The sequence below is a fragment of the Acipenser ruthenus genome, chromosome 2 (genome assembly GCF_902713425.1).
Source record: "Acipenser ruthenus chromosome 2, fAciRut3.2 maternal haplotype, whole genome shotgun sequence".
Lineage (NCBI taxonomy): Eukaryota > Metazoa > Chordata > Actinopteri > Acipenseriformes > Acipenseridae > Acipenser > Acipenser ruthenus.
The window spans coordinates 39,056,681-39,084,158 of record NC_081190.1 but is presented as its reverse complement, the minus strand read 5'-3'; the positions used below and the strand labels follow the sequence as shown (position 1 = coordinate 39,084,158).

Sequence of the window (27,478 nt, the reverse complement as noted above, 5' to 3'; positions counted from 1 at the left end):
AATTAATAATATAATAATAATTAATAACAATTATTATTATTAATAAAAATATAATAATTAATAATAACAATAAAGCAAGCTGCATTTAAATTTATTGGGGGCCATAATATTCATTCTGCTGAATGGTTCAATTTGGACACTCGATTCAAGAAAAAAATTGGAATGCTGCTTTTGAGCACACACATTCTAATCCCTTTCATGAAAGCATACATTACTAGCTAAAAAACAGAACTACTGTGTTTCGATTACTAGTGTTCTTTCCAACTCGTTTCATAATTCATGTAATAGCTACTAGCTCCTTGTATAAGAATTTGAACAAAATTAATTATTTACTTATTTCTTATTTAGCATGGTGAAATAACCCAGCAATGGTCATTGAAGTGTCCATATAAATTAGCAATTTATATACGCTAAAGACCAAAAAGGAGTTATAATGCGTATTGCATGTTGCGTTTGAAAATATTGCAATTTTAAGCACAGAATCAGATCTCCTTATACCACGTGATCATTGTATATATTTGTGTAATGTGATATACAATGATTTTTTACTTAGCTGTAAATTAAAATATATACGGTATATATATTTGAAGGATATTCACAAAGCCATATACAGATCACTTTACTTCATTTAGTATAATGTGGTCCTATGGAAGATTCAGATTTATATACACTGTGGTAATTTGCTCTATTCATTCAAATTAAAACGGTATATTTTTAATGCGCAGTATAAATAAACAGCTACTGGACCAAATTCTCACTACTTAAACATTTGAGAGGGGACTGGGAGGGGATGCGATTTGTCGGTGAAATAGTGGTTATTATTATTATTATTTGATGTTTGTATTGCGGGACGAGTTGTTGTACACCCATTTCCTACCTGAACATCACATCAATTCTGGAACACTTAGCTGCTGCTTTAGCCAGCTCTTCTTCCTTCTTTCTTTTAATTCACTGCTGGTTTGGCATTGCTCACGGTCAGGTAAAAACACACAACTGCAGTGACACTGCCAGACAACAACTCTCTGACTGAAATCCCTGGAACTTAAGCGCGGTCAAATTCAGCTCAGTCTTACAACTAATAGCGCCCCTCCCTCTATTAGCCCTTTATTAACCAATGATACGTCGTTCTCGTGGCTTAGTGCTGGGAGGTGTATAGTAAAAAGAACGGCAACAATGATACATCATAATAATGAGTCATTTTCTCGCTAGACGAGACAGAATTGAATTGTGACAGAACGGGCCAGCTGATGTTGAGCAAGTTAGTGAATGGGTTGTAGATTAGATGTGCTGGTGACGGACACCACCGGCAATGACGGCGGGCACAGAGGCAACTTTTGCCGCAAGTTTTTTTAAATTTGGAGATGCATTGCAGCAAAACGGGTTGGGCACAGTAATTGCCGTTGGTTATTTCATGCCCTGCAATTGGTATTACCTGTTCTAAAAAAAAGCAGTTTTCCATCCAGTGCAAGAATAACCCCAAGCATTTGTAAAATCTTTCAACTAAATAAATACCTGATTGTGAGGATCTGCCCAAAGCTCATATCCAATCCATTAACCTGAGCGATGAAAATGGCAGCCAGGGCCTCATACAGAGCAGTGCCATCCATGTTAATGGTGGCTCCTACTGGCAGCACAAATCTGGTGACACGCTTGTCCACTTTATTGTTCTCTTCCAGACATTTAAATGTGATGGGCAGTGTTGCAGAGCTGGAACAAAAAAATGGGTGGATTAACACTAGCCGTGCGTTGCATTTGAGGTCAGCTGTAATTTGTACTTTAGAAAAAGAATGTTATTAACAGCCACCGCTATCCGTACCTCCCAATACCACATCCTTCTTTGATAACACTTTATTTGGGATACATTATAAGTGGTATTATAGACTGCTCAGGATCTGTCAGCCAATCAGAGCGCACATTTTGCCGTCTGTATTCCATTATTCATCACCCAAACATACCACTTTCAGTTTTTACCATGCTGTATTCGCCATATCAGCATGGTTGACGTCACCTGCTTTAATAAATCAGTCACCTCTCAGAATTCTGTTTAACTACCAATTCAATTAAAAACAGTGACAGTTCAATCATCCACCTACCTTAGTCATTTAACAGTATTCTCTTCATCATGACAATGGACTAAATAAAGGTTGGTAATGATTCTGAAACAAATGTAGCTGGATTTTGAACTTGTAATGTATTTTAATAATAAAGAAATTTATAATAGCGTTATACATTAGGACTCCAAGCATCTGTGTACGGGTTATATCGGTACTCACAGTGGGTAAACAGACTCACTTCTACTTGTGCTGATATTACCCACACACAGATGTTCGCTGTCCTATAACACACTATATTAACATGATATTAATGTATTTCTAGCACTGTTTGAATAGAAATAATAACACTGTAGTACAATAACATTTTGTATAATTTGTTTGCTATGTTATAAGAATGCTATAATATATATTACAACTTTATTTATACTTTAAAAGAGGTTTAATTGATTAAGCAAGTTATAAAAATGATGTAATCACTTTTCAAATGCTTTATAAATACATACAATTGACCCAATTTACTGAAGTCCTCAACTCCTCAAGAGAAACTGATGCACAGCCTTAAATATACTCAGAGATTTATAATACTTAACAGTTTGATTACTACAATATCCTGGATTTATGCAGTGTTTTAAAACCAGGGGTCATATCCACAAACATGACTGGCATGTTAAAACAGGTGGTCCCATTTTTAATACCATGTTACAGTAGCAGAGTTAACAAAAATGGCTTTACTCAGCCCCCTTTATGGGATGGCAATTACAATGAGCATGGTGCTACTTTATCAGTGCATTAACTGTTACTGGCTTAATTATTATAAACAGTATCTGATTCTCCAAGCCTTTATGGGGTGATAGTGGCCTTAGGTCAAGAGCAGCCCATTAAAACAGAAATGAAATTGCAGACAACATGAGATGTAAAACTATAAGGATAGAGCTCCATAGAATAGCTGTAAGCATTCGTATTGTAAAACAAGTATGACTATACCAGAGAAGCATGTTGTCCATTATACAATCATACTTTGTATTTAACTTTGTCCTGCATTATGCACACCCGGCTGTGAAACTGAGCCATACAACAGTTTGACTAAAGAAAACATTTTTTGGGTAGTCTGCCATGCCTTGATATGGAACAAGGGCTCAATTCTCCAATATTTAAATTCAAGTGGAATAGGGAAGCATGGGAAAAAAGGGTTATTTTTGAAAAGAACAGGCATATTCCCCTGGTAAAATAAAATATCAAAAAGATCTGGAACCTTATCTATGAACTAGTCTGAAAGTGTGTGCTTCCAACAGCATGTTCTAATTCAGGGGTGTCAAACCTGTTTCTTTTGGTGGGCCTGATCCGATACCCTGGCGCTTGGTGCGGGCTGATGTTTGACAACCCTTTTCTAATTGTTGGGTCTACATAAGTCCCTAAAAACACTTGGATTGTGAAAAGATAATGATGCAACACAAGAGCTGTCAACATCAAACTATGGCGGCGTTTACATGCACAAGTCATGACAGTTTTCCTCACGACCTGTTTGCCATACTTTTCAGGAAATGCTTTGCTATGCAGTTCTGATTTAGGAAAAAATAAAAAAAGCAGCTGTCACAAAGACGGTCGGAGTGGGTGGCGTCAGACCAGAAGCAGGAAATAAACAGACAGAGAGGTGTGGTTTGGTGGAGCTGAGCGAATGGTTTCGCTCAGCATTTAATAAACAGCACAGAAAATAAAAGGTTTGAACACAAAACACGGGACACGGCACTATACGGCAAAATAAAAAGACAAACAAAAACGTACTACACTTAAACAGACAGACGAACAAACATGGTGAGTGAAAACACATCTAATTACTTTACTTTATTTTCTCCTTCTCTCTCTCCCGTTCTCCACTCACCGAACACCCAACCCTGAGTGAGAGCTACATGTCTCTATATATACTGTTGTGCTGGGATTCAATTACTAATTAATTATTCACTTGAATCCCAGCACGTGAATTCATTACGTGCAACCCCGTGCTCACATATTACATTTAACCAGCACGTGAAGTGATTTGTGCCCTCCTCGTGCCTAAATACAAATCTACATTTTTAACTCACACGTGAAACACAGACCCGTTTATATCCTGTGTACCAATGACTATACATCAACATTAACACACGCACGCACCATACAACACATAATATGCACACAGGCACACAGGGGCGGGGCACATTGCCACAGCAGCTCAACCTGGATTCTGTGCAGCGAGTGACACACATGCAAGATAAACCATGTTACTTTAGTTTTAGATTAAAAACTACTTTTGTTTTTACAGTTCTATATGTGCATATACCTGTTTACACACTAGTTTCTTTTGAAATGTTTATTTTATTATAATTTTTCATTTTTTGAAATAGTGCCTTATATGTGGTAAGTTAGAAAATAAACCCTGTTATGTTTAATTGTTCACATGATGTATCTGATAGTTTGTCTTTCATTTTAATATTGATGATGTTTAAAATGTATCGGCGGTTGTAGGTATGAGTTTAACTGCAGCAGTTCTAGTGTTAAAGTAGTCCATAAATGTACAGTGTGTGTGTGTGTGTCTATGTTTTGTACGGCCTTTCTGCTGGAGATTATGTGAGAAGAACGTGATCTTGACTGCTGAAACCTCGTGCGCCACAAGCATGAGTCCTGCTCCGGTTTATATGGGTTTTTACAGCTATTTTTATCGTGAGAAAGCGATTGACCCTGCCCTTAAAATCGCGCTGTCAAAAGGATGTCCTTTTGCAGTTTCACGATGTATTTGCATGACAACATCACACAGTCATGACTGTAGAGTCGATTTTCAGGTGCCAGTCTATGAAAGGCCACTCACTTACCTGGAGGATGTTCCCAGAGCGGTGATCAGCGCCTGAAGCAATCCGCCAATAAACACAAAGGGGTTTTTACGTGTCACAACGAAGTAGAGTGTTGGCAGGACAAACATGCCATGAATCATCAATCCAATAATAACTGTTATTGTGTACATCCCCAGCTGTCCTCCAACCGTACTTATATCATCCATCTCAACAATCTTTCCAGCTATCAAGAAGAGGATTCCAATGGGAGCGTACCTGGGTAGAAGGGTAAATGAAAACCATCACTTCATAACGAGGTCCATTGGCTCAGCAGTTTTTCAAGGCATGACATCAATTTGTAATAAGACAGAGGGTGCTGTCCTTATTTAAACAAACTATACCTACAGTACGACTTCTATTTTGACTCATCTCCTATATGTTAATCTCTCACCAAGCTTCTGCTATGCATTTAACATGCTTTTACTTTGCCCAGTCAGGGAAGTTTCCATTTACATTGCTAAACTGATAAGCACTCTTCATCAAAATCTAAAACATCCAGTATTATGTCAATTGAACCCTGCAAGCAAGTTTTGGTTAGTTATACAAAATAATGATGTCTTTGAACTAGAATGTTAGCCCTGTCTGGCATTAAAATACAACAGTTTTGAGTGAGGATCTACAAAACTAAACTTCAACCAACGAATCACCTTTGTAATGCAGGCAGTACATCGAGGACTTGTGCTGAAATCTAGATGCTTTGAAAGTGTGATTTGCTGTAAATGACATAATGAAAATCATAATGCCAGCACTTACCACATGATTATTGCCACCAGTCTCATGATAGCTTCGTTGAGGCAGTCGAAAAAGTCTTTGAGCGCTTGCCCCTTTTCTTTCATGCTGCCAATGATTAGACCAAAGCACATGGAGAACACCACCAAACCCAATGCATTTACACCATTCACTGTGCCAGGTATGGGAATCATTTCTTCCTTTAGTATTTCCTGAGTGCTGTTTGTGAGGTTAAAGATCGATTCATTTACGGTCATAGTTACATGGACCACTCTCTTCGCATACTGCGTTTTAAACTAGAACAGAAACAAAGAAAGCTGATTGTCAAATGCAGATCATAAATACTTCCACAGAAATAAATAAATAACTGTTTAGAATATAAAAGGTCTTGGTGACTATTAACAGCGGCAAAAGAAGAAGCCAAAACCACCGACGGCCAGATGTGCAGCCGGAGTCGGGGTTTGTGTCTATGCAAGTAAAGATTAGTTCAGGGATGGTAGATCCCCATACAGTATAGCGAGGTGAGCATGCATTAGGGAGTAGTGCATGTCATTTTCCCGGCACCTTTTGTTTTACAGTTTTTGTACAGTGTTTTATTTTGCTTTATGTACATTCCCCTGTATGTCCTTGGTGCGTTACCATTGTTGGTAGTGTCACGTGTGCCAATGTCTGTGTTCACAATATGTAAATAAATCCTGTTTGCCTGCGGGGCATATCAACATCAACCTCCGTCTCGATCTCCTGCCTGTCACTCAACAGCAAATGCACGCACCCACACGCCAGCAGCCTGTCACATAGGTACACACCACATTCAGAGAAGCTTAATATATTAAAATAGAGAAAACCTGTGGTGTAAACCTCAGAATAACTCATTCAGTTACACAATTAACTCTTTTAAGTCGCCCATTCTTTTTTTTTGTTTATTTCTTTGGAGGAAAACATGATTCCTTTTCAGATATATAATTGGGAAATTTGATTATTTTGGTCCTTATAGAAATTAATTGGGGAAATAGGTTTCACACTTTGATACAGGAAAACAGGCGATTATCTTTCTGATTGATATCATTATCCCCTATTCTGTGAAGAAAAGGACTATTTCATTAATCTCCAACAGGGTCTATTCTTAGAGACATGAAAAGGACAGAGATTTGTATTTCAATTCCTGCTGTCTACTTCTATGAATTAAAAAACAAGTCCCTGTGACTTAACACACAACTCTGGGCTGCAACGCCAGTTTAGTCCCCTACAGAGAGTGTCCTGTTTTTGTTGCCCTTTTTTGTCCAGTCACAACAGTCCCCTTCCGGTCCCTGCCTAACACTACGACCCTATTTCTTAGCTGCCAATGTTGGAGACCAATTGTGGCCACAAGCAATTAGGTTGTAACCTTTTAAATGTAAATGTAAAGAAATTAAATCCCTCCCATGCTGTTACACCCTTCACAGAAAAGAAATATGAGTACAAAGACCTTGGCAGTCCTTGCTGTTTGCTAAAGGCATTCTGCCAAAACTTAAATTATGTCACTTTCATTATTGTTGCTTTACTATTATTATTTTATTTAAATTAATACTTCATAGTCTGCAAAGAATAACATTAACATATTCTGGCCAGTAGGAATATTAAATAGTTTTCCACTTTTTCAATTTCGGTTAAATTGGACAAACCTTTGCCATACTAAGGTAACGTTACCATGGGAATGTGTTTGTCATGCTTTGCTTCTCTAAGGTTTACCCTGTCTTTCGTGTCTTTAACCAAATGGCCTTCTCCTATTTGTAAATGTTCTTGTGTTCTTGTGTTTCAATGCTTTGACTGTGCTTCCTATCCATTGCCAAGCTTTTAAACAAAGAACTTTACAAAGTCTGGCAAGCCCAGATGTTTTGAGATACAGAAGCTACTTCAGTCTTTTTGTGTAGTGTACTAGAAAATACTAGATATTTTAGAGACACTGTATGGTTATGCGTTATCCAGTGTTGGTACTCCCTACATATCTATATCTATATATAGATATAAAATTTACCTGTTGTGTGCAAGCTTGTACAATGTTAGGAGGGAACATGTTTCTGAAATATAGGAGAGAAATCATAAAATTAATGCATTTTATTATCCATAGCAGTATAAATAAAACTAACACAGTATAGTTGTAGTCAAAAGTTATTTATTTCAGCAATTGTTTTTGCAAAGTTCCAAAAATGCCAATTCAAAAGTATTCATATGACAAGAAAAATGAAATGAATAGCTAGTTGAGACACCTTTAGCAATAATAACCTCTTTTAAACAATAAGGATATTTGTCAATTAGCTTGTTGCATGATTCTTTAGTGATTTTTGTCCATTCTTCAATGCAAAATTGTTCCAGTTCATTCAAATTCCAAGGACTTCTCTTGTGCACAGCCTTCTTCAACTCATACCAAAGATTCTCAATCAGATTTAGATTGGGACTTTGACTAGGCCATTCTAGAACCATTCTGAAGTAGATTTTGATGTGTGCTTTGAATCATTGTTGTGTAGGAATGTCCAGTTGCGCTTTAAACCAAGTTTTGTAGCGGAGGGTTTCAGATGATTGGACAATATCTTTTGGTATGTTACAGAATCCATTTTTACCATGTATTGGAAATAAATTTCCTGTGCCATTAGAGGAAAAACAGCCCCATAGAAGGATATTACCACCTTCATGCTTGACAGTAGGTATGGTGTTGTTTTCTTTGTACACCTCACCAGACTTTCTCCAAATGTAACGACTATCAGCATGACCAAATAGCTTGATTTTTGTTTCATCACTCCACAAAACCTTTGACCAGAACTCATATCCATAATTCAAATGCCGTAGTGCAAACTTTAAGTGATTGTCCTTGTGACGTTTTCCTAAGTGTCTTTTTCCTTGGCCTGCGACCATTGAGACCTTCACCATGCAATACTCTACCTATGGTTGAAATGGAAACTCCAGTCCCAATTCACTTTGAATATCTTTGGCAGTCAATCTCAGATTGTTATTAACCTTCCTCACAATTCTTCTACTTGTTCTTGGTGAAAGAACCTTCTTTCTTCCAGACCGAGGGAGGCGTTGTGACAGTACCGCAAGTCTTGTACTTCTTGATAATTGAAACAATAGTTGAAATCAGGATGCTCAAATGCTTGGAAATCTTCTTGTATCCTTCTCCAGCTTTATGACAATAAATAATTCTCTGCCTAAGGTCTTCAGATAGCTCTTTACTTTTTCTCATATTGACTTATTGGTAATGACAGCAATCACCCTATGCCTCACCCTTTTATACTAGCTAAGAATGTTCACCTACAATCAAGCATTTTCTAAACATTTCTAGAATTAGGTTCTGCATTATCATATTGAAATTTCTAGCACCTTGTAGACAATACTATCATAGCATCAAAGGATATGAATATTTTTGAATTGGCATTTTTGGAGTTTTGCAAAAAAATTGTCACAATGACTATTTCTTGTAACTTTTTTTCCTCATCCACAAAAGCAAAACTTTTGCTACAAAACATTTCCTCTAAAATTCTTTGTTTGAGAAATTTCTAGAAATTATACATTTCCACTGGGGTATGTATGTATGTATGTATATATACACACATACATACACATACACACACGTAATTGTGCTTACTTATTATAAAACAACACAATATTTTTATTTAAGTAGTGTTTTGAATTCCCAATTCAGACTCACTTAAATATAGTAGAGGCCTATGGTAGAGAGTTCTTTTAAAACAGCTGGCATGAAAAACATAAAGGTCCCATATAGGTGCCTCCATTTATTCATATTGCCCAATTAACTGTTAGCGATAACTGCCTCAAAAGATAGAGCTACATACCTGATCAGATCCAGAAAGGCATCTGCAGGGCTGACCTGCTGGATTTTCTGTTGCTTTTTAAACTCATCTTTTGACCCCTTCCCCGGATGGATGATGAGGACCATTATAATCCCAATGAAGACAGCGATGACTGTAGTCGACGTGTAGTACACCACCGCTCGGAGACCCATCTTTCCAGAGGCTTTACTGTCGAGGGCAGCCATTCCTGATCAAATTGAAACATACAATACTTCGTTCAGTCAGAACCAAAAGAAACCTTTAAGTTCAGTCAATAGATACAGAGTCCACAAATCTACATTACCAAGTAAAACCTGGGTCCGTTTTTATGTTTAAGCCAGGGTGCAATGTAAAACTACGGCTTCTGCTGAGGTGGTGTAGTCATTTCAGGCCTTGATAACAAAATAGGGGGTTAAAGCAGTAACATTTGAAATCAAAATTCCTTCAGTGAAATAACTAAACATGGATTTTTAGGGAACGAAACAAAGTTCTGAGAACCACAGCCGTGACATGAAGCAATAAGTGGTTATGGTCTGTGGTCAAGCTAAGGCCACTGTTACATTTTTATTTTAGTATAAAAAAGTATGATATCTGAATTTCACAAACGGTTTCTGAGAATGCGGAAGATTACAACACATATGATTATTAATAGACAATCGCTATTATGAAATGTAAACACGATAAATATAGGAGACAGCTGTGTAGCAAATGTGAAAATGCTATCTCAAAGTATCTGGTGTCTATCGTTGATATGCAAGTTAAATTCATGGTGGAACTTGACTAAGAGAATCAATGGCTGTGCTTTCACACAGTTAGAAACTCCAAATTCTGTCTCCACTGTCATGACGTATGTGATGTAGCATGCACATGGGTAAATCACCTTCTCACGCTAAAAATCTGTAATAACTATAACTATAGGCTGTGAGATGTGCTGGAATTAGCCCTGGCATGCTCCTTGACCACACAGGAAAAGAATAAGCATACATTAAAAGGGGTTGAGAGACCTCTTCATTCAGTATTTTTTTATGCAACACCATTTATTTAATGTTTCAAATAATTATTGCCATTTCATAGTGCTTTATAGTTGAGTTGATTTATAAGCAGGTTATTTAAAAAACTGAAGCTAGTAACAAATTTTAAAAAATTCAGCCCTGTGCAATAAATAAACAAAGCCATTTGCACAGCGCAGAAAGACTTTTTCATTCTTTACCTTTTTGTTATCTTCGTGTTTCGTCATCGTATAGCTGATTGCTTTAAGTCTACACTTTCCTCTCCCTTAGCAATAAGATGCAATTCATTGTACACTAGCCTTAAGTACCATCGAGCATGGGTACCTTACCAAGGGCAAAAAAAAAAAGCCAAGTTTGTACCTGTGGCAAAGTGGTTAACAGTGCACAGGTGCAGGTGATTAAAGAACAGACAGACAATTGTAATCCAGGTGAAAAGGTTTGTTTTATTTGTTTTTGTCCAGTGCCTGACGGCAAAACAAACAGTAAACAATAATGAAGGTAAGTAATACAGCAGCGTGTATTACTTAATTTATAATCCCCGGGTTTGCCCCGCAAGTAATAGTCCTGTTTTTATTATACACCCACACAAAACACAAAACACATACACAAGTCTGTTAGTGCGTGAATTAGTGCTAGTGGTGCAAATACAGTTAGTGATACGAGTGCAGTGCTGTTCCGGGTTTGTGCTGGCTCCGGAATGTGTTAGCTGTCTAGTGAATACAAACAACCAGACAGAACAAAACAAACACTCACGATTATTTCACCAAACACAGGTCCTTCCGGGTCACTTATTAAATAACTAAAATGAAGGAACAGATAACATTGCTTCGACCCCTATTTATACCGTCACTCACGACCCCTTGGTAAACGATTGCAGCTGCTTTTTATGATCTGCAGCTGCCACATCATTTCCCCTCCGAGTCAATGAGTTAATGTACCGAAGCTCCGTCTCTTTTCTGCGTGACCGACTGCCAGTGGTCTCCTGTATTATTGCTGCGGGCTACCGACTGCACCAGGCTTGAGCGACCACCTACAAATTAAATCTCTTAAACCTAATTCATTGTGCAAGATTTGTTTTAGAAGAACGTAAACTTGAAAAAGAAAAAAAACTGTTCCACAAACTTGATAAAAAAAAAACAAATATGGATCTTAAAATCAGCTTGCTGAAAGAAATACATAACAGTATTCCAGAAAATTACAAAAATGCCCGGATGGATTAAATTACTGAGAAATTTGTTGAACTTGTATGAACTACCGGTATACTGGATCCCCAATAACAACAACAAAAACAAAATATATATATAACCACATTTTACTGGCGAGAGCCTTACTATCCCTGCCGAATTCAGATTCAGGAATTTATACCATAAGAGGTTTTGGAGAAAAAGATTTTGTTCAAATCCAATATGGCTGCCAAACCATGTGACCTATGACTTTGTTTTCGCTCTGACACAACTTCCCAAAGGCCTCTACCACCACTCTATGAAGATTCACGAGTCTACAACATTGTACCTTAAATGAATACTGCAATATGTGCAAATATGTGCAAATTGACCATAGCTGAAATTTGATTGGCTCATGGCGGCCATGATTTTTTTTAATGTAGCGACTTGCTTTTAACAAACTTAATAGACAACCTTGCCAAGGCTATGTATGCAAAGTTTTACTTCAATCAGCATAACTGTTTCAGAGAAGAAGACGTTTGAATATTTTTGACAAATCCAATATGGCCGCCAGACCATGTGACCAATCGACTTCTCTTGAACAACCGTAAATCTAGGTATGAGGGTAGTCTATTGCACCAAGTTTCACATCTCTGCGATAAGTGGTTTCGGAGAAGATTTTTTAGAATTGTCCAAAATTAGAGAAAACCAATATGGCTGCCACACCATGTGACCTATGATCTTCATCTTCGCTCTGACACAAGCCTAATTATGTAATGGGAAATGTGGGCCAGTAACCTATTGTATATTTACTACCAGTGTTTTGAAAATGTGCTGTATTAAACATTTGTAAGGATCAGAATTGCTGAAGCTACAGTTTCCCGTACTTGTTTTATGAGGCAGAAAAACAACCACATTTCTCTCCCTAAAAGAAAATGACATGGAAGCCCAAATTACCCAAACAGTACTGCCAAAATAGCGTGAGAAAAAGGTGAGACACTTTTTCATGGAAACCCCGTCATAGAATACAATTATGCCTCCATCATACAGAAATTGTAAAAGTCACAAGACCTAAATATGGCAGCCATGTTGGGTCACAGGCCAGTATTTTATAAGCCTGAAAATATGATGCAAGTACCACAAATGGTCTCTAAGATATGACACTTTTATAAAATGACTGCCACACATGTGTATGGTCACTGTCCAATGATTAAATCAATGTGACAGAGAAACAGTTAATTTTTATTCGAGGATACCTGTAATTAAACAATATCTCATGTAATTTAATGTTATTTGTACTGCTTCTACAACAACTACTGTGAACTAGAAGTTGCAAGCAACTTTACGGCTTCCAAGGAGTTACTGTGAAATTTAAGCATTTTGATTGGTTGCCATTCAGTCAGTTGTAGACATCACTTTCCATAGGCCTTTTTTTAATTTTTTTTTTACAAACTTGATATTAATAGTAACAACACATTTGACCTTAAGGAGAGGTCAAGGGTCACGATCAAGGTAATTTTTGAATAGCGCTCATATGGGTTCCTATCTGTGTTCCACAGTAACCATGACTACCTACACTCTGTAATAAGTTATAAGCTAGTTTTAAATTTGACCTTAAGGAGCGGTCAAAGGTCAAGGTCAATATCAACGTATTTTTTTTAACATGGCATAAATTAATTCCCACAGGCCTCCACTACTCTGAAGTTTCAAGAGTTTTTGTTCAACACTGTTCATTTTATGTGTAATATATGCACCTAGAGCAATGCTGAAATTTGATTGGCCCACGGCAGCCATTTTTTTTTTTTTACTGTAGCAACTTCATTTGGGCAAACGTTAAGGAAAACCATGCTTGGATCATGTATGCCAAGTTTTGCTTCGATCAGATTAGAAGACATTGATGTGTTAATTAGCTTATCCAACATGACCGCCATACCACTGAACCAAAGCTTAATTTCGAGCACCGTGCATCTTGGATAATCCCTAACCATGCATACCAAGTTTCAGAACTCTGTGATAAGTGGTTTCCGATAAGAAGATGTTTGTAAATTGTCAAAAAATTTCGTAAAAATCCAATATGGCTGCCAAATCATGTGACCAGTCGCGTTCATTCAGCTGTGGACATTGGTTCCCATTGGCATCTACAACTCTGTGAAATTTCAAGAGTTTTCTTCCATCGGTTTTGCAGCCATGGGCTCGGAAGCCTAACAGTAAAAATAATGTAATAAATACAAAAGTAAATCTTGAGTAAAAAACAAGTGGTTGCAAAGCAGTTTTATCAAGAAAATATAATAATTCTGTTTCAAATTGAACAAGAATCGGCAAACCATGGCGCAGCATTCCAAGAACAAATGCTTGGAAACAAATATTTTTAAAAAAATTAAAAAGGACTAAAAGTACAGAAGCTTTCCAACTAAACTGTGAGAAACTTGCTTTCTGAAAAGGATTAACAAAGGAAGCACAAAGAAAAATCTCTTCATATCTTATTGAGAGAAGGCTCTGTGGACCACTGAAGCCAAATTACTCCTTTTTCAGTTAGTATTTGTAGAGAAAAGCTGTGAGGCTCTTAGTTAAAACAGTGTATTGTATTTATTTGGGAATCTCAATGAGAATTGGCTCATTATGCTAAACTGCTTCACAGAGTTCATTACATTGAATTAGTGTAAATGGCAAGTGAAGGTATGAAGTGTTTATAGAACTAAAGCCTTTGCTACCACCTATAAACTAGCATTAAGCAGCAGACAAATCTGTATTATTTTATTCCCAATGCATTTTTGTATTACAATAAAATCACATTGCAGTCCGGTTCATTATTAAACAACCTTACTTTCACAATTTGCGTGCCAGCACAGAAACCTGACCACAATGCACCTCACCAGACTCCTTACAAATGAATACTCAGGGTTTGGCATGTGGAGTATAAAATGACCTTGGTGGTTTATCATTATACAGTGTCAACATTTTAAAATGCATTTATCCACTTGTGGGATGGCAGCGTTGTGGTGCAGCTTTTAAGGGTTGTACAAATAGCAGGCAGAGGCGAAAGAATTGCAGTTTAAGCACTCTTGTGCATATTTATTTACAGAAAACAAAAAACTGCCCACAGAACAAATGGTACTTTATGAGTCTTTGAGGTAACAATATACATGATATCTAGAGCCCTGTGAAATTATTTTTTATAATGTTTTGTTTTAATTTCACAAATTTCAAAAACTTTCAAAATCTTCTTCTTGGGAACCGGAGAAGTGATGGATCAGACACTTGGCATATATCATCAGCAACCAAACCCGCTACAACTTTGTGAAGCAGAAGCTGCTGCGATAAATTTTACTATCAAACTGGCTGCCACCAAATTCGCCAAAACGCACACCAAACAACAAACTGCTTCTGCTCGAAAACCATTTAACCAACTTACTCACAACTTCATAGGCATCATCCCGGTGACAACAGAATTCAAATATGGCAAAATTATGTTGTTTTGTTAAACAAGATGGCTGCCGGACTTACGTTTTCAAATTAAATTTAAAACTGCTTCAGTTTAAAAAAGGTTAACTTGATTAACTCCAAACCTGAAAACCATCATGCCTGTGTCAGTACAATTAACTTTTTTCGAAAATGGTGTTTGTACGTGAACCAAGATGGCCTCCCGACGCATTTTTTGGAAAAACATTTCAAAATCTTCTTGCGGAGAACTGGTGAAGTTACTGATTTCAAACTTGTCAAATATCAAGAACTAAACCCCCTTCTTCCAGGAATTGCTTAAGTGTTTGGCTACGTATACTGGGGCTTGGGAGCTGTAAAACTGCCTGTCAGTTCTATTTATTATTATTATTATTATTATTATTATTATTATTATTATTATTATTATTATTATTATATATTAGTAATAATAATAATAATAATAATAATAACAATAACAATAACAATAACAATAACAATAACAATAACAACAATAATAATAATAATAATAATAATAATAATAATAAATACTTCCCCAGCTTTAAATAATACATCAGGTCCCAGCTGGAGCAATAAAATATTGGCCTAGTCGATTTCCCTTGGTAGGCCTCTTTGTTGGCTAATGGGGCAGTTTTGTAATGAAAGATGTGACAGCAGGAGGTAACTCTGGGAGATGCAGGCCCGCTGGATGACCTCACAGTACCTCTGAACCTCTTTATGGTGGTGGTGGTGTTCCGCAGTTTGGATTCTGTTTGCTTCATTCAAAAAATAAAAAAGAAACCCTCTGTTGAATGAATAAACACCTTTTGAGTCTTTTGAAACAGCTTTCTGAAAGTTTAGCGCTTAATGCTGACACTTGGCTGATCCGAACATTAGTGTGGGACATTATGAGGAAACACAAATGGTTAACTGTCCTGTTTAAAGCTGCACTACCAGTGCTAAATTATAATTTAGGACAGCTAATGCAATGCAATACATTCAGAATTCAAATAATTCTAAATGACTGTACAGTGGGCCTGATTTAAGTAGTAAAACCTACTTCCTAGCTGTAGGTATAATATATAATATATTTCAGAAATAATGAGGAAAAACTTTTAAAAGGAGTCCCTGAGTTGAGAAGCGTACGGGCGAAACATGTTTGTGACTGAGAACTGCACATTTAAAAATAAAAACGTTTTTAATTTAAATAAAGGAAATCATTTCTTATTTTTGAATGCTGACCTTTTTTGGTTTTCTTTACAATTATCTTTGTGAAATACATTTTAAAAAAATCTAAATAAATAAAAATGTACTTTGAATTCACAAAAGTATATATAGGGCAGGTCATAGAAGCAGTTCAGAGACTTACAATTTGAAAATGAGCTAACGCTATAGGTTAGTAACTGCCTTTGACTTCTGACCGTCCCCTCTCTTAATTAAAAAGGCTGAGTCAGAACTTGATATAAGCTAAGCAATTAATAACTTTGGCAAGTGTTCCACTGCTTTTCTTTCTTTTTTTAACATGAAAAACATCTTTATTTCTTGGACTCTGATATAACACAGCAGCACACAAGGGGTTAAAGAAAATTCCCCCCACTGTAGAATGGTCTTTGACAATAAGATGGATTGAGAAGCAATAATGTTAGCCCTGTTTTTCAAAGTGTTATGGACTATTATATGTATATTATTTCCATTCAGTGTTTGCTTGCAAAGCTCTTATTGTTTGTGGGAGATGTATGTGTTCCTTTAATCCTGCAGAAGCTCTCTCTCCCACACTGATCTCACAGCGCTGATACCATTTGTCCCTGCTCCTCTTTCCCCACTTCTATTCCTGACAGGCCTGGGAAACTTGTCGCACTGCCATCCTCCACAATAAGAACGCTTTTCCGTCACCGCGGCAACGGCAAGCGAAGTGGATGCAATCTCCGCAGACTAAAGAAATGACGTTTAGGGAAAGAGGGGCTGTAAAAGAGAAGAAAAAAAACCTCCTTTCTTTTCTAAATGAGCGAGAACCAGTCACACTGTGCCCACAATAAAGACGTAACAAGCGTTTCTGGAGAGTATTCAGGGCATAGGGCAACCATTACATCAGTGTTTATTAGACAAAGGTGCTATAGAAAGAAAATTCTTTGCATCACTGTATGAGGAGAGGTTTTAGAGAGCAGCAGAAGGGTTTATGTTACCACCATTGAGGGGGTACTGTCCCAAGAGTCTTTAGGGTTTTAATAAAAACAACCACCCCATAACCAAGGAATGAGTTGGTAGCATTTATTTGGGACAATTCAAGGAAACATTTGTTAGTAAGTATGTTACTTGGTAAAGCTTCACAGTAATGCTTCAGTGCAACATCCATGCTTGTCATGCATTAGGAATGGCAAGCAGCCTCTACAGTGAAGAGGGCATGTGTGTTTTGTATACTATGCTTAGCTGCAATAATCATACAACTTAGCTTAGCCCTTTGGTATATATCAATAGATGTGATCCTGTTGCAACTAACATGCCAAATAAACACTCATTGGACTATTTTGTCCAGTCATAACAAACATGTATACTTTAAAATGGAACATATGAGCTTTATGAGATGAGTAAAAACAATATACCATAGTAAAAAACCTTTTATCTTAAACCCTCTCTTAAACACTAGTAAAGTTTCCAAGCCTTTCACATTAAGAAAAAAAATAGCTTCATTCCAGATGAAGAGGTAGCTGCATCCCTGTGTGAGGCTCTACTCTGTGAACCAACATCAACGGGAAGCAGTTAACAGCAGAAGAACCAGCCACCGGTGCACTTGTCGCTACAGAGACATTGTGAAGGGGTAGTGTGCACATGAAACCCAGTGTCATCTGTGTCATCTTTCTACATGCCCACCAAATACAAATAAAATAAAACGGGGAGATATCAGTCCATGTACTGGGACACATTTTCACAGCAGCTGTGCTGTGAAATGGTATCTGCTAAACAAGCCATTATTTAAGTGCACCCTGTGTGTAAGCCTATATGCTCAGACCAGTTTGTTGGGAATGTGCCTGTGATGTAACTCACATCCGCTTGCTCAGTAGTACTCAGCTGGGTCAGCTAGGTACCCATGTAACTCTACGCATTTGTTTGTCCATTGCCTGCATCCATTGTTCTCAGTAATAGAATGCAACAAACAATATGCTTTTTCAAGGAAAACCAGAGGATAATTTATCTTCTTTATGTGTGCTAAGCAGAGCAGGAGGCAAAGGCTTGCAGGGGATTCACAGCAAGCCATGGAGGGATGATTAGTAACAGCTGACACTCTCAAACCAAGATTTTTTTTTTTTTGTCCAGTTACCGCATTTTAATAGTAGAGTACAAAGGACTGACTGTCCCCATGCCAGAAATTGGCAAACGAGGGACACTGAAAAATAGCAGCTAAACAGTTCACAAAATAATCCTGCTACCTGCGCGGACTTTTAAATTAATAATTTTTAAACTTTTTTTAAAAAGCACTGCCTTGGCAGCCCTTTATTTCTTTGTGCTTTTCAGCATCCGATAAAAGAGAGGCCAGCTTTTGTTTGCTCTTCATATTGTTTTTGTGAAAAAACAACTTTGTGATTGAATCCAACAAATTGCTTTTACAGGCGAGTTAAAAAATGAATAGAAGGGTAGGATGCTTAAATCTCTCTAAAATATTAAAGCAGCCATAACTAAAACAGTCAAGTGCAGAGACAAAAGAGCATTTCTCACCACAAATAAAGTTATTTTAATGGTATAAAACCAGCAGAAATTCATTTCTGAATTTTGCACTTGCTTCAAAAAATAAAACAATTGGACACTCAATTGGCAACTGATGAAGGCATTCCGCATTCATCTACTTGATTTTATAGTATTAGCAAAATGAAAGCAAAACTACAGATGTTTTTTCTATTATTATTATTTTTTTTACTGAATATACCCACATCCCCTGAAAGTCCTTTACAAAGTTTAATATATTTTCTCCAGCTGAACCGCTGAAAACACCAGCTATGTTTCAAAACTATTTTTTTTTTACCTCTGTTTTGTTTAATTGAGATGTGCCACAATGGCTGCATACCCCCATATTAACCACTGCATAGGCCTTCATTAACACACTGTGTAGGCCTTTGCTTCTAACACTCTGGATGTGATGACTATTCAGATCTAATTGTGCAGTTCAAATTTTTAATGAGTTCTGACAATCTCTGGACTTTGACTGCCCCACAGAAGAACTGGGATTAATTTATCAGACTACTGCAAGACTCAAGGGCAAAGACTGTATACAACAAATGTACTTGTTTGAAGAAAGAAAGACATATATGGGAAACATTGTGGGCCATAGGCATAACACCTACCGTCTCATGTATTGTGCCAGTAATAGTGTTTAACATGACAGTATTTCATCAGGTGATTCATAAAAGCGGTGTTGGAATAACTTGCCCTTGGAGATAAGTTTTCTCATTAACATATTATCTGTCTGATTCATAAAGCTGTATGGCGCATCATAATTACCACGTGCCTCAGTCTAGGCAAAGAATAAGATGTGTCAACGGTCTAATTACCTATCATAATTTATGTGTTTAGGAACACATATTTAAGACAATAGTAATAATATAAAAAAGTAAATGTTTAATTATCCAATAATTAGGTCATTTAAGGATTTTGTTATTTGTAACACCTACATTAAACTGCAATCTTAACTCGTCTGAACAGGACAGGCTACCTACTGGTTGGAAAACATACAAGTCAGGTTTGTAGTCTATTCATTGCTGTAAGTGGAGACAATGGCAGGCTTCGGTGTGCGTGTGTGGGCTGCACATCAAGGGAGGGAGATATGTTGGAAGATGATCCCCCCCATGAGAAAACCCCACAGATTTGAGCTGTGACTTGACCCTCTGGATTACTCTGATGATGTCATTTGTTTCTACTTAACAGGAGCACAATTATTCACCCTTGCGGAGAACTAGAACATAAACTGCTAGAAACGAGGCCATCCCCGTATTAATGAAAGTTACAGATTCACTGTGTGATTTGGTTTCTAATGTGAGCAGGTTTTTGCAGGTAACCCCCCCCCCCCCCCCAAAAAAAAAAGAAAATGTCGTTCCTACAGTATATTGATCACTGTCCGTGCGCAGAAAGCAGGTAGTACTTAGCTTTACATATTTTTCATAGCCTTCCATCTACTGATAGAGGCAGCTCAAGTCATTTTAAAGTAAATTCAATTTTATTACAAGTCCTCTAACACCTACGTGTGTCTACTATTTCTATTGAAAAATACATATTCGCGTCAAACAGGAATGTATTTTACTTTGTTCAAAAAGTGTATTTTAGTAACTACAAATACATTGCAAGAAAAATGTAGCATTTTCAAATCCAATTTCACTATGAACCAAGTAATATTGTGTGACAGGCAGGATTTTTTTTTATTTTAGTTTAAAAGAAGCGTTTTGTATGGTAATGTGTACTGTAAGAAACAGATTTAGATGTATTATTATTGTATGTATTGTATTTGAATGAATTGTGCAAGTATTTGCAAACTGAGGGAATACAGTAACAAATAAAAGCATATTTTGGGATTTAATGAAAGTGTATTTTAACGTAACTGTGCGTTGCTGTCTGTGCCATTTGTCATTCAAACAAAAGTTTTAAACATAGGAGAAAATTAATCAGAGCTTACTGATGCGCCAGTGCCTTTTATACTTTCTTGTGCGCTAGAAAGGAAATGTGTGCCAACATTAGAGGATCCTTTTTCTCAACCAAAAGTAGAATATCATGAACTGTGACAAAAATTACATTTCTGGTGGTTACAGTTCTTTCAGGAAGGCTATATCAAAATATCATAATTTTTTTTTTTATCAAAAAGCGTACACTGCCCCGACCCTAACCTCAGAATCATATCCATTACCTTTTCCTAACCATAATGTGACTGTGGAGACATATTGTTTTCAAGTCACAACACCTTTCTGACACACCCTATAACTGCACAATTATCAAGAGTATTTTCAAGGAGGCAAGTGTGCATTGTTAAATATAGCATCTTAGAACTACCCATATATCTGTGTTATAGCTATATTTTACTTTGAGCACTGAGGGTGTTGGACACAATTAAAACTTGAGAAAAATGCTCATCTTGGAATTACGGTCTTCTTAGATTCCATTTGAACAAGACTGAATTGCTGAGTATGTTAACTTTTGAATCTTTCAGGTTTAGGATTAAGACCGTATTACAGATTATTTTACATGGAATTATAAAAGGGTATTGAAGAAAATATGCTCAGTTTAGAAATGACGACTTACCACTTTATAACAGTTGTTTCTGACTTCAGAAAAAAAAGTATTTTAATATCTTTAAAAAATGAGATACTTGTATGAACATTCTGAAAATATAAATACAATTACGTAATGTTAGTTCTAATTTTCCTGGGTTACGGTTCATTTTAGGATTGCAATCAGAATGCCCAATTTAATGACTGTGAAACATTATTAGAAAAGTTCAAAGAACTCATTTGAAAAGCTTCTGTTCATTGTTTCTATGAATAGCCGTTTGTTTCTCCAACCGCAACTAAGTTTTGAACTTTGAACTGAAGGGTCCTAATGCAGTAAAAGGCTCAGCAGATCAAAGGTGGGCATTTGAGTTTGCCACACTCAAGATATTTGGACTTTTCTAAGCCCATAGGCTCCTGTGTACACCTTATTGGCTAATATGTTCAAATATATACCAGACGCAATGCAGCAAATTAATTAATTAATTAAAAAGGCTTATAATGATTACCTGACTACAATTTATGTTACAGTTTATTTTTTAATCTGTTTGTGTCTGTGAGGGTGCTGTAATAGACCTGGTATTTACTATTAATCATCAATTTTACAATAAATTATATTTTTTCTTTAAGCACCTGCTCATGACTAAAATTTGCAAAGTGATTTATTAATTTTTTTTCACCATGAATTTGTAATAATTAAAATAATTTGCATCCTGTTTTGCTGAATTAAATAAGGTTTGATATCCATGAAACTTCCATGGATGGGCTTGGTGTTTATTCTCTTTGACACTAAATGGCAAACACCCTTAAATTCAGTATTTAAGTACAATTATTTGATATGTATAGGGCCCACTAAATGAAATATGGCTACATCTTTTGCATTAATTGGTCCATTTTGAGTGTTTGCACCAGTGCAAGCCCATTGGTTACTTCTGTTTTTACTATGTTATGATGCAATTTTTAAATCTACCATTCTTTTTAATGATGTTACTATGCATATAGAAAAAACGAAGCAAAATAATAAGAATTGTATTTTAAGCTGTCCTCTCCCACTAAAATAGTGGTAATGTGGATATTTATTTAAAATGTAAAAAGGAGAATGTGGAAGGATACACATATACAGCTATGGCCAAAAGCTTTGCATCACCCTATAGAATGAACTCATTTTGCTTCATAAAGTCGAATGAAACCTGCTGAATAATGTTACGTTATACCGCTTTGTAGTTTGCGTATACTTAACGAAAAACTGGCAAAAATGTGACATTTCAAAATCTAACATGAAATACTATTATGGCATCCTGTAGACTTTTGCGATATTATTTTGTAGTTTCTTTGATTACATGATGTTAAATAAAATATCTAAATTATGTTCATATATATATATATATATATATATATATATATATATATATATATATATATATATATATATATATATATATATAAATTGTATTTATTTATTTATTTTTTTAAATAATGTCTCAAACCTAAAATTCTAGGTGATGCAAAACTTTGGCCATCGCTGCAACTTTAATATAAATATGAATACTTGCAGCCCTTTACATGGATGTTAAAATAAACTAAACAAAATCAAAACTGAAAAATGTTGTCAAAATTTGTGTTTACAGGTATAGTAAATCATACTAAAATGAAATTACAATTTTATTTCATATAATTAATCATTTTTTTGGAAGAAGGCATCTCTCAGGTGAGGTTAGAATGACGGTGGCACACATATCTTACACACTCTTAAAAAAAACAAAATTAGTCCAGCTGACAAATGTTTTGAGTAGGTATACTTTAAAAATGTCAACTCTATATCTACAAGCTTAGAAAATCTGCAAAAACACTGAAAGAGAATTAATATCCATTTGGATCTTTTTACCCTACAGCATTGCAAGGAAATTGTTGGTGACCGCATCTTCAAACAGGGGGAGCTAATTAAAGCATGGTTGGAGACCCCATACATACGCCTATAAATATCTGATTAAAAAGATCTGGAAAAAACGATAACTATTGAATATCAATTTTTACAATTGCTAATATTGTATTATGATTTTGACACCATTTCATTTTCTTTCTCACTACAAATTAAATGAATGTTACAGTTTTCATTCAACCTAAGAAAGAGAAAACATATTTGTTTCTTTTATCTAAAACTTAAACATTATTAACAAATGGCAAAATAACTCAATTAAGCCGTCACAAACACGAATAGTTCCACAGTCATGTGGTTGAATATTAAAAGAGTGACTGTGTACAATTAAGCAATTATAGGTTTACGTAAAACACATAAGACCACTACCAGTATTTTCTTATGTAAAGTATGATGTCAAGGAAATTGAAAGGACCATTGAATGTACAAACTGCCCAAGGCATTTGCACAAAGTACTGTTTAATCAGGGAATTTTTGGTTTCCTTGGCAATCCTTGAAACCCACACTTGCACCCAAGTGTTGTCACGTGTACACAGCTGACTGACAGGTTGATATTCAGATGGAAACATGCCCAAGTTAAACCAGAAGCAATAGTCAGGTGACCCTTACCTGTGACTAGACTGGACACCAGGAGGGGCAGCACCAGCATTTGTAGCATACGCATGAGCAGCTCCCCAGGGAAGGAGAAGTACTTCACTTCACGATAGGACATTTTATATGATCGGAGAGAAAATCCAAGGAGTATACCTGCAAAACAACATAGCTGATATTGATATGCAAGGGAGACAACCTGAGCTATGCTGCAAAGCTACTATAACAATATATTTCACAATACAGAATGTTAGTGACATAGTTTATCAATGCTATTTCCCACCTTGGTGAGATAAGGCTATAGGTTTGAAATACATTTCATGACTTGAAATAAAGTTCTAGAGCTGTGGTCTTAATCCAATTTGGGTTCAGAAACATGCTTGAGTATGATAAAATAAAACACTGCAACATATCTATTGGCAGTCACAAAATTGTAATGGTTCACTAATTTGAAACCTGTTTTTTTTCCTTGTCACGTCAGCGTTGGTTATGAGTAGAGGCAGTCCAAATCTATGGGAAAGTATGCAAAAAACTGGGGCCATTTTAAGTAGATACCTGCAGAGTGCTCTGAGGAGCATCTTGTGTGTTTAATATTTGTATTAATAATGGCTTATAAAAATGTAAATCATGTAAACAATCATATACAACAATGTATGGGTTAATCACTTCCAATTTAATATATGAAGCATTTTTGCCAGTAAAATCTTCAGAAACTGTCCAACTAAAACATCACATCACAAGAAACTTCTATTGACCACATTTTCAAAGCCCAGTGTGTAATTAACTCTTACTTTTTGAAGGAGACCAAACATCTGTTCATTTAACAAAACTATAACAGAACAAGTAAGTTATATATGTCAGTCTGTTGACTATGTAGCTGCAGAATATGGCGAATCTGTGGAAGACTGAGAATTCTGCAGGAGCCTGCAAATTCCGCAATTTCTGAAGAATTCCGCTATCCACAGATTTGGATTTACTCTAGTTATGTTACCTGTGACTGGAATTGGGACGAATGTTTCTTTATAAAATGCTTGGCTTTCAACGCAAGGGTATTCTATTCATAAAAGTCTGATAATAAGAAATAGCAATGGTAAACTCAGCATGTCACAAGCGTGCCATATGTTAAACAAAAGGATCTCAGTGGAAGGGCTTTGATCAAGTAAAAACCAAAGATATGCAGATGGGAACATGCTTTGGCATTTAGCAGAGAAGCTGCTATATAGCTGACCCATGGTGGATAGAAATAGCAGAGGATCACCCTAACCTGTCAGTGGGTCAGGTTCTACAGAGACCTCTTCAGACAGATTGTCCTTTGTTTAAAAAAATGAGTTCAAATACAGAAATCATTGGGCCAACACAGAGTTTTGCCAAATTTAAGTAAGCTAGGCTTAATAAGTTAACAGTATTATCTTTCACTTGTTTGTTAAATATTCAGGACGATAAAGAATAATCATGCCTGGAATTGTGCAAATTGAAAATGTTGCACATTCTTGAGTATTGGATGCAGTTTCAGATGCTTAAGGAGTACCAATAGAGAATGTATATCTAAAACAATTATATTATACTGCGATTATATCTAAAAATAGTAATGAATTTGATGATTTTTTCTTTGGTAAACAAATAAAATTACAGGGTTGTCTTTTTATTGTTTATTATAAATAAGTTATTTAGCAGATGTTTTTATACAAAGACTTACAGAGATTAAGGGGTGAACTATGCATCAACAGCTGCTGCAGAGTCACTTTCAATAGGCCCTCGGTTTTACGTCTGTCCCAAAGGATGAAAAACTGATCTAAATCGAATTTTAGGGATTTATGGCCACACACTGTGCAGGACCTAGAGGAATGATCTGAAAGAGCATCCACTTATCTTTATTACTAGTAGTTTTGTGCATGTTTTATGGAATTCTATGTAAGCTACTAACCAATAATAACAGCAGTAATGGTAAAGAGCACAAAGGCATTCCTTCTCAAAAAGCCTTTGACATCATCTTTTGTGATATTTTCAACTTTCTTCTTTGCCCTGAGCGAGCGCTTTCGGATCCTCTCCTGGAGCTGCTCCATCCTGCTCTGGGATCTGGGGTTGTCTCCGTTACTCTGAGTCATTAATGTGTTGAACCTGGAACCTCTTCAGTTACTGAAAACTGCCTCAAACTCCTCCTCCGAACACCAGATCTGATAAACCCTGAGGAACACTGTGGAGAACAAAAATCTGTATGTGAAATCATTAAAAAAATAAATTAGTTTGAACTGGATCAGGGTTAGCTCTTGAGTCATATATAGCACCTTTGATGAAGTAGGGATTGGATAATCGGTAGTTTTTGGTCAAAATGCAATGATTGTTTAAACATGTTATGTCAAATGAGCAGCGACATACTGATGTGGTGTGTAGTTGGGTTAAATAGTATTTTTTTTTTAATGATATTCTTTTGTTGTTGTTTTTGATAACTCTTTAAGTTCTCCCTGCTCATCGGTTTTAGTCAAAAATGGTTGGTCAGCTGTGTTGGAGAACCTGAGCCAAATGTCTGCTGAACCTGGCCTCTTCCTGAGATATTTGGCATTAAGATTTAAAATGGATATCCAAGAACTTGTACTCCCAGGTCAATGCTTGACTATTTCTTTTTTCTAAGAATATTGGGTTGGTGAATAAAGGAAAGTGCACAAACTGTCAGCAATTGTTGAATACAAAATATCTTCAGATCAATGTGGCTCTAGAGTAGCCACATGAAAATGCAAATCCTTCACATACATTTTTTTTAAAGCTATAATGTGAATTACATGTTCCTTAAGAGCTATATCAAAATACAGGACCTAGCTGATTCACTGAAAAGATCAAGTACACATTTTAGTTGAAAACAAAAAGTAAAAGACTTGATTGGCACTATTAGACATTGAAAAAAACACAAAAACCATAAATTCTATTCTTAAGCAAATAATTCAAAACAAGCTGATGCAATCGGCACATGGCAGATTACAACATCTGGTACACACAGATCTGGATAATATAAGAACCAATATCACTTTATGTGAAGAAGACCTGATCGGGTTGTTCCAACAGCTATGAGGGCATATCAAAGTTATTAAACCTTTCTTCAATTGCATGTCTGTCTGTTTAAACCACCCACAAATAACAACAACAACAACAACAACCACAACAGAAACTGACCTGGGATGAAATATATTGAGGTTAACATAAGAATTTCTACACACCTTTTTGTTTTGGTTCAATGAAGAGAAAGCTTCTAGTCGGTGAGTTGTTGAAATAAATGTTCAAGACTTGTAGGAGCCAAGGAAAGCACGCTGTCTGTGAGAGAGGGTGTGCAGAGCAGGGAAGTGTGCATGTGCTCTGACAGAGTAGAGATACTCTCACACACTAACTTAGAAAAGAGGGAGGAGATTGCCAACTCAAATCTGGGAAAAACAACACTACCAGAAGCTTATTGAATAATGAGCATGGAAAAAGGCTGGCTTGTCTCTGCCCATTTCCTTTTCAGATTGCTTTCATGCTTTGTCAGTTCAGCTTCATTAAATGCAAAAACAGCATAAAGGGAAAACAGTAGAGAGATGAAATATATTACAAAGGATTAAACTTAATAACTTTGAGCAAAATGTTTTATTATTTTTATACTGC

The 27,478-nt window shown here is 36.2% G+C and overlaps 1 protein-coding gene across 3 annotated transcripts in view; it reads right to left on the bottom strand.

Annotated features, from left to right (window-relative positions):
* LOC117409075 (excitatory amino acid transporter 1-like) overlaps positions 1–27,226 on the bottom strand; it is a 32,027-nt gene extending 4,801 nt beyond the window's left edge. The window contains exons 1-8 of one of the 3 annotated variants that reach the window (XM_034014672.3): positions 27,058–27,223; positions 25,773–26,059; positions 23,867–24,004; positions 9,475–9,679; positions 7,662–7,704; positions 5,672–5,943; positions 4,901–5,134; positions 1,513–1,707 (exon numbers count right to left, since the gene is read on the bottom strand). In XM_034014672.3, coding sequence (XP_033870563.1) covers positions 1,513–1,707; positions 4,901–5,134; positions 5,672–5,943; positions 7,662–7,704; positions 9,475–9,679; positions 23,867–24,004; positions 25,773–25,953 — 1,268 coding nt within the window. In that variant the 5' untranslated portion in view covers positions 25,954–26,059; positions 27,058–27,223. Of the gene's footprint in view, positions 1–1,512; positions 1,708–4,900; positions 5,135–5,667; positions 5,944–7,661; positions 7,705–9,474; positions 9,680–23,866; positions 24,005–25,772; positions 26,060–27,057 lie in introns of those variants that run through there. The other 2 variants (XM_034014671.3, XM_034905076.2) reach the window with 2 other exon arrangements.
* Between the last annotated feature and the right edge of the window lie 252 nt (positions 27,227–27,478).